Consider the following 8,068-nt stretch of genomic DNA (forward strand, 5'->3'; position numbering starts at 1 on the left):
TAGCTGAACATTTTGTCATATTTTCCTGCTTAGCCGCTTGAAGGAGCTGGCTTCATTATGGAACAGCTTGAATCCCCCAACAGGCTGCATAAAGTATGAAATTAAAATGCTGGCCAAAATGGTAAAAAAAAAAGAAAAGAAAAACGAGTGACAGCAAAAGTTGCAAAAGCGTCGACAAAAGCGGAAAATGCAAACCAGCAGCAACCATTTTTGTTGACTTGCTTTGGTGGCTTTGGTTTGTTGCGTGTTTTAGTGTGTTTAGTGTGTTTGTGGGTTCAGAGTTCAGGGCGAGGGGTAATGGGTCCCGGGGGCGGGGTTTAGGGGGTGGGCCAAAGTTGAAACTTAATGTGTACAGCTTGTCCGGGCGTTTTGTAGCCCCAAAGTCATGGTTAGTTGAACTTTTCATTGTTCCCATGAACCGTGGCAGCAACTTTGGCGAAATGTGCAAAAAGGAATGTTTAATAAGCTGCAAATAATAGTATTTGAAGAACAGATCCTAGCCGAAAACCCAAAAGGAAGCATGAGCTCTACACAGTTACAATTTGCCAAGCAGCTCTAGCAAAAATAATATAGTACTAGTTTAGTACTTGGGATCTAGGATAAGGTACGGTTCCTTAGGTCAACTTAAACTTGAAATATCAAACCACGAAAGCTTAGGGGAATCCTTTATTCCCATGTCCCCTCTTTTCCCACCCCACAATTTAAGCTGACTTCACCGACTTGCAGGACACGCTGGTGTTGTTTTATTGTGACAAATAAACTTACGCACCGAAAATAGCAGGAAAAGCAGGCAGGACGGTAATAAAATGCCAAAAGGTGCAAAATAAATAGGGGGGAGCATCAACCAGCTCGGCCAGCCTGTAAAAACGGCTCGCATATCAGATATAACAAATGCTGTACATTTGTTTATTTATGATGGGGCCGAAGGAGGAACAGCACTCAAATTAAAGGACCCGCAAAAAATGTGATTTCGAAACAACATTCCCCGGCTGACAGGAAATGCTTATACCTGCAATCCACCCGGCTTGGTGGCAAAAAAAGCAGGAAATAATAGAGCAGCAGATTGATGGACATGCATTTTGCATGAATGAGCTGGGAAACCCGATTAATCTAAACCTCTCAGCAGGCCCTGAATCGCAGCTCCGATAGTTTAACTTGTTTAACTGGAAAATTGGTAAAAGCGGAGCGTTGTGTTATCAACAGTCGAGGCAAAATGAATAACTTCGTGAATATCCTTTTCACTGACGATCCCTTGGAGCGCGAGGAGGATTTCCAAAGGCGTAACCAGCCTCCGGAGAAAGTTATTTCCACTTGCAGCCCGAGGAAAAATCAGGTACGTTATTATCTGGACTGGACACTATTTTAAATTTTCCTGATAAATCGCCAAGCCACAATTAATTGGTTATTTTTTCTGTTTCAACCAAAAGCGCTTATGTTAATTTATTTTTATTATTATGTGAATGTTATTACGATGCTTGTTTAAGGTCTATAAATTTTTAATTAAGCGCGTTTTTTCTCTGACAACTAACTGCGCAGCTATGAATATTTATTTCCCGCTAATTAAATATCACTTATGATCATTTTTAAATGCACTTTATATTCTTCAAATTACAGGAAAAAGATATCGGGATGAATGCTCCTCCAGAGAACGAAGCCAAGCGTCCCATACTAAACTCTTCGAACTTTAACCAGATATTTGGAGCATCTTCCGAAACAGATGATTTGGATTTCGAGGACTTTCCCGACCTCAGCCATCCGCAGCCAAATGTCTCCATTCGCGAGCAACTGCGCCTGACCTCCGTGAACCGCGGAATTATCCTTAGCATTCACAGGAATCACCAAAAGCGACTCGAGGACCTTTGGCACTCGCAATTAATCGAAAAACTAGTGCAATAGTCAAACACAAGTATGGTCAGAGAAAGGAGTGTTATCCTTCTCGGCAGGAAGCTTTGCTCTTTCCCACTTGTGACTCAGTTTTCACTTGACATTTTTCACAAATAAAATAATAAAATATTAAGTAAAATAATAAAATCAAGCCTTGATTACTCTAAAAGTTGCTGCCAAAACTATAATTGCACTGATAACGTCTAACTGTTAACAGGTGAGTGCACTTTGAATGCAAAACTCACAATTTGCCAGTCGAGCTTGCTGAAATCATTTAATTTGGCTTATGGAAAGTGTTGGAAATGCGGGGGAAATGCGTGTCCATAGTCGAAAGTCAGGACGTCCAGCTTGTGTCAGGATGCATTGATTTATGTCCTGCGGACGTCGTGAGGGGGGTGGAAATGACATGAATCTTCATTTGTGAATTGCATTTTATATGACTGCGCTGCCTGAGATTCAGTAAAGTATTTGTGCGCACAGTGGCGGTGCAAATAATAGTAACTGCATATGGGAAATGCTGGATGGAAATGAACATCTATTGTGATTTTGTACAATTTCAGAAATATTTTCGGAGGTATGAATGTGCTTCCTCTCGCATACACATGTTTCGATTAGTACACCGCATCCTGACTCTTCACTCTGCTCCACAAAAGACCTCCCAGTGCCACCTTCAGGCTCAATTAGGGCAAGAGACCAGCTTTGTGCTCAGCTTTATTTATACAAATGTGTATGCAAATGCGTGTTTTTGTGGGGCAGTTGGGTGGCTTCATCCAGTGCAGTACACATGCGAGTATGCAGGACGAGATCCTTGCTAATGGATTTCCCTCAGACAATCCGGAATTCATTCGACTGCAAAATTTCTTGTTTTGAGATGTTTGTATGTTTGTGGGCCTGGGCAAATGGAATTTTCCAGTTGCCAGCAGAAAGCACTTCATTTTGGACTAAGCACAGCTTCACTTCAGTTCCCACCCTTCTGATCTCAGTCTTAATTATTTGAGGAAGTTATCTTCTCGAAAGTTGTTTTGCGAACTTCAATCAGTCTGCTTTGCTGCAATATCTTTGGCTGGATTGGGAATTATTTATTGCAGCACATAAAATTATAATAATAATGAATGCCCGATTTTAGGAAGGCTAAACTCGGAGGTCTTGCAGAAATTTCCCTGCAGTTAATTACGAAGGTAACGTCTTCATAACTTCCTGTTATTTGCCTAATGAAATTCCCCCGTCCTCAGAGCAGCCTGTGCCCCTCATCCCCCGTCCATGTCACCATCCTTAACCGAGGCTGAGCTTTAGCTTATTGAAATGCTGAGCATCGGGGACCTGGACCTGGGTGGGCACCCTCCCACTCCTCGAAGCCCCTCTAACCCCAATCCGCAACCAGCCCCAGGCCCACTTAAGTCAGCCCCTTTTCAGCTACAACAATGCAAATATTATTTCTTGACACCAGCTGTAGAAGAGGCGACTTCGCCAGCTGCTGTCACAGGATTCCCATCGTTATGTGCTCTGTGCTATGTGCTATGTGCATATATATCTATATATATCTGGGTTGACTTAGCAGCCCCACCTCCTGCAGAGACCCTCGGCATTTCCATTCCATGGCTAATAACTTGTTGCTCAACCAGAAATCCCCGATGCCTGCCATAAAGCACTTAATCAAGTTAATAAAAATTGATAGCTGGCACGCAAACAATTTGTTTTTTGATTGCCAGCAGGACGAGGCGTGGAATCATGAGGAGGAGCCTGAGATAGTTGGATCATACGAAATGTGTCAATTTGAAATATGCCACGACGAGATTATTAAATTCACGGAAGTTTTTGGGTAACACCAACTGTATGGATGAGTCATGAGCTCAGTCACTTTGCTTATTGAACTTGAGTTTAATGGAGTACACATTGCAGATAACCAAGGATAGTTCTAATAAAACTAATTGCATGTGAAAGATGGATTAGTCCCTTTTCCTTGCAGTAAACCTGTTGCCATCAGTTTTACCCAACACTTTAGAGGGAAATGTTCCAACCACGACGCGGTTTCAGCTGCCACTTGGCATGGTTCTTGCTGCAGACGACTCTCTACGCATCCTGGCTACTGGGACTGTTTCCCTTCACTTTCGACTCCCGAAGAAGGCAGTTGAAACGATCCCGATGGCTGCTACTCTACGGTTTTATTCTGCATTTTTGCGCCATGTGCCTGGCGTTGAGTAGCTACCTTGCAGTTCGGCAGCGGAAAAAAAATAACGCATTTGACCGCAATCCGCTGTTGGAGCTCATATACCTACGGTTTGCACATACAGTGTTTTTTTCCATAGGCTTATTAATACTCATGAATGTTTGGAAAAGCAACACGATTCTGAAGATTGCCAATGAACTGCTCACCCTAGAGTGCCAGGTAAAAAACCTTTTGACTATGAAGAACTGTCCCAACTTTAACTGTTTCGTGCTTAATAAAAGTGTGACTGCAATGGGTCAGATCATAGTGTCAATCTTGTTCTGTCTGTGGCAAGAAAATTCGTACCCGCAGATCCTAAAGATACTTTGCTGCCTGCCACTGGTCGGCTGCCAACTGATTATTATGCACTTTCATACCGAACTCATTTTGGTATACCGCTATGTGTGGCTGCTCAATGAAACACTGCAGGACTCAAGCAAGCTGAGCTGCTCAAGAATTCGCGCACTCACGTCTTTGTACGATCGCCTGTTGCAGCTGAGTGAAACGGTGGTGGCGACGAACGATACCCAGCTGATCCTTTTGCTAACTATTTATCTAATCGGTAATACTGTGCAAATCTTTTTCCTCATTGTGCTGGGAGTTAGCATGAACCAGCGGTATATTTACTTGATGGCTTCCCCTCAACTGCTCATCAATTTTTGGGACTTCTGGCTGAATGTTGTGGTGTGCGATCTCACCGAAAAGTGTGGAGACCGAACATCGAAAGTCCTGAAACAATTCACTGATCTGGAGCACCATGATGAGGAGTGGGAGAGAAGTGTTAGTAACTGGTGCAATTTGAGTTCCAATCAACTAATTGTACCCTTTTTCTTACAGTTGAATGAATTCGCATGGCTGTGCACTCACCGCAAATTTCGATTTCACCTGTGCGGACTCTTTCCTATTAACTACAACATGGGCTTTCAAATGATCATCACCAGTTTTCTGTACGTGCTTTACCTGGTTCAGTTCGATTTCATGAATTTGTGAAGCTTTCTTTACGGCACCAAATAAAGTTTAAGATTAACTATTGCTTTGCTATAACATGAACTTATACCACATCTTTAACTATTCCCAAACAATTTCCTTAAATTGGAGAGCAGTGCGTGTGACATTATTATTTTCCTGCCAGGATCGTATACTTTCCCCGATGAATATTTCTCATCTGTTGGCTGCGGTTCTCCAGCTGAAGTGAAGTGGATGGAGGAGGAGGAGCTGCCTGGTGATGCGGAGCCTTCCCTGCAGTTGTGCAGTGCGTCCTGGCTGCCAGCTCATCTGAACACAGAGAAAATAAACCAATAAGCAGGATAAGGCTTGTGCAAATAATTATTTTATTTCCAGCTTTCATAGTATCCATAGCATAGCATTCCTCTTACCTAGTAGGTCAGCAATCCCATCCATTGTTAATATTATGGTAATGCTCTCGGGATTTTCTCCAAGTGTGGTGTCATAGCTCAGCTGGAGGGCGCTCTGTGACTCCCAACAGCGAAATGGGCTTGTCAGTTTTGATGAACTATCTTTGGCTGCCCTGCGCTCGTCCTGTTTCGCTGCTAATGCCTCTGACAGAAAAAGTCAGTGAGCACTACTTCGTTACTCTTAAGACGCTGCTTTCAGAACGCAGCAGTACGCGAATTCGTTAGGAAATGGCAAAACTGCAGCTTCTTATCCTGTGATCATGATAATTATCCCCCGATTGTTCGCAGTGCGCCATAAGCCCAGTCGTCAGTAAGTCCTTCACTCCACCGAGAGTTTGCACTCGCAGTTGCCATCTTGTAATAAGCTGCAGAATCATTTTCCGCATGCCGGCTGCTTTGACAGCTGCAATACCACACATGGCTCAAAGGGTCGAAAAGCGGGCCACATGTGGCATATGGGGAAAAAGGGGCAAAGGGGGCACAGAGGCAGAGAGGCAGAGGACATGGGGAGTTGGTTAGCGGCGTAGACCGCTGGCTTAGTTAATTGAGTGGACAGCCAGGAGGTCTTTAAAGTGGGATTACATTTTACTGGCAAGGATGAGGAGATAAGCAATTTAGACCACGTTAGCCTATACATATATCTTACAAGCTCATTTGGTTCATGCTAAAGAAGAAGGGAAGTTTTACTTTGTATTAGCTTAACTAGGTGTAGAAAAAGAGACGTGCATTTCATGCGGCTTTTGGCTTGGGGCAGCTCCTAAGCAGCAACGGCGGGCTCCACGGACAAGGACCTGCTGCTCACACTCCCAGCGGGGGTCATGATGTCCTCCAGCATTTGGTTGAGCGACTCGGAGCCCAGGGCGTACTCCTGATTGTTGGCACTGCGGTTGTGCATGGCGTCACAAGTAGACGCCACTCGCGTTGCGCTCGCTGCTCAGCACGTGCTGCAGAACATTGCTGATGCGTTCGGAGACCAGGATCTTCTCCCAGGTGGCTCGGTGGGCAGTCCGTCGATGGCCGCGGTTTCCAGCTGGTTTGAAATTTTGGCGGGCGACTCCTCCTCATTTTGAATACTTTTAGCTAGAAAATAGCTAACAGGCATTTATCGATATGTCGGTGCGATAGTCCCAGCTGTTCACGCCCGCAGTTTAATCGATGTGCCAGCCCTGGTCGGCCACCAAAAATAAACATTAGAATTTTCACTTAACTTGATCGAGTTTTGCCCTATTTGTGCGATGCTGCCGGGCGTTGGAGTGTTCGGAACGGGAGAGATAGCCAATGTGCTAGTGCCGCTGCTGCGGGAGAAAGGATTCGAGGTGCGGGCCATTTGGGGCAGGACCCTAAAAGAGGCGAAAGAAACTGCCACCACGCAGAATGTACAATTCCATACGAACGTAATTGACGATGTCCTGCTGCGGAAGGATGTGGACCTGGTGTTCATCGTCTGCCAGCCCTTTCTGCACGCGGAGATCTCGGTGAAGGCCCTGGGCATCGGAAAGCATGTGGTGTGCGACAAGCCAGCTGGATTGCACCAGCAGGACGCACTCAAAATGGTTCGGGCTTCCCAGTACTATCCCACTCTGATTTCCCTGGTCAACCATCCATTGAGGTTCCTGCCCGCCTTCACGCACATGCGTCGCTGTTTGCAGGAGGAGCTGATTGGCTCCATTGGCGACGTGGTACTCATGGATGTGCGCGTTCAGATGGGAACTCTCTTCCCCGAAAAGTACAACTGGATGTGCGATGCCCAAATGGGCGGCGGTGCCCTGAATCTCGTGGGATCTGTGGTGGACTTGGTCACCTTCCTGCTGCAACAGCAGGCAATTAGAGTGCATGGAGTCCTACGATCCTACACCAAAACAACGGCGGCCATCAATGGCATTCGACAAATTACGGCTCCGGATTTCTGCAACTTCCAAATGGAACTGGCTAGTGGCACTCTGGTCACAGTAGCTCTGCACAGTCACACTGTGCCTGCCAAAGCCTTCTCGCAGGAAGTGCTCATCTATGGCAGCAAAGGACACTTGGTGGTTCGCGGCGGTGACTTATTTGTCCTCAAGGAGGGCCAACCCAAGGAGGAAGCTGTCTATGTGGATGTCCAGGATCTGCACTTCGCCACCAATAACTCTCTGCTACCACGACCCTATATCAAAGGACTCTGCAAAATGGTGGGCGCTCTGAAGGAAGCCTTCGGCAGCAAGGAGTCCTCCTGGGTTAAGGCCCCAGTTTCCACAGCGGCCACCTTTGAGGACGGCCTCTACGTCCAGGCTGTGGTCGAAGCCATCCGGAAATCGAACGAGACCAGGCAGTGGCAAAGGGTTCAGTTATCCACCGACAGTCCCCTGAATCACGACCAGATAATTCGATATGCTCGCATGTCCACAATGTGAGGAAGTCGGTATTAGGTGCAATATATGAATGAATGATTCCACTATATATTTTTTATATAATGTACGTGTTTAGTCTGTAAGCGTTCAAAAGATTCAGGCTTTTAAGCCGGCGTCATCTCCATCAATGTATTTAACTTATTTGTACGGCATCAGCATTTTGCAACTAATAAAAT

The 8,068-nt window shown here is 45.5% G+C and overlaps 3 protein-coding genes and 1 pseudogene across 3 annotated transcripts; 3 read left to right on the forward strand and 1 right to left on the reverse strand.

Moving 5' to 3' along the window:
• The first annotated feature begins 1,169 nt into the window (after positions 1-1,169).
• On the forward strand, positions 1,170-1,975 carry LOC122615644. The gene is made up of 2 exons (XM_043790673.1): positions 1,170-1,333; positions 1,615-1,975. The coding sequence occupies exons 1-2, from the start codon at positions 1,214-1,216 to the stop codon at positions 1,894-1,896; spliced, it is 402 nt and encodes a 133-aa protein (XP_043646608.1). The 5' UTR covers positions 1,170-1,213; the 3' UTR covers positions 1,897-1,975.
• A 1,917-nt stretch (positions 1,976-3,892) lies between these two features.
• On the forward strand, positions 3,893-5,080 carry LOC122615628 (putative gustatory receptor 22f). The gene is made up of 2 exons (XM_043790649.1): positions 3,893-4,870; positions 4,928-5,080. Exons 1-2 carry the CDS (start codon positions 3,893-3,895, stop codon positions 5,078-5,080), a joined length of 1,131 nt encoding a protein of 376 aa, XP_043646584.1.
• A 1,182-nt stretch (positions 5,081-6,262) lies between these two features.
• On the reverse strand, positions 6,263-6,607 carry LOC122615074 (annotated as a pseudogene).
• Positions 6,608-6,668: 61 nt separating this feature from the next.
• Positions 6,669-8,036, forward strand: LOC122615572 (glucose-fructose oxidoreductase domain-containing protein 1-like). The gene has a single exon (XM_043790569.1). The coding sequence runs from the start codon at positions 6,741-6,743 to the stop codon at positions 7,893-7,895; it is 1,155 nt and encodes a 384-aa protein (XP_043646504.1). The 5' UTR covers positions 6,669-6,740; the 3' UTR covers positions 7,896-8,036.
• Positions 8,037-8,068: the final 32 nt, after the last annotated feature.

This window comes from Drosophila teissieri, chromosome 2L, assembly GCF_016746235.2.
Source record: "Drosophila teissieri strain GT53w chromosome 2L, Prin_Dtei_1.1, whole genome shotgun sequence".
Lineage (NCBI taxonomy): Eukaryota > Metazoa > Arthropoda > Insecta > Diptera > Drosophilidae > Drosophila > Drosophila teissieri.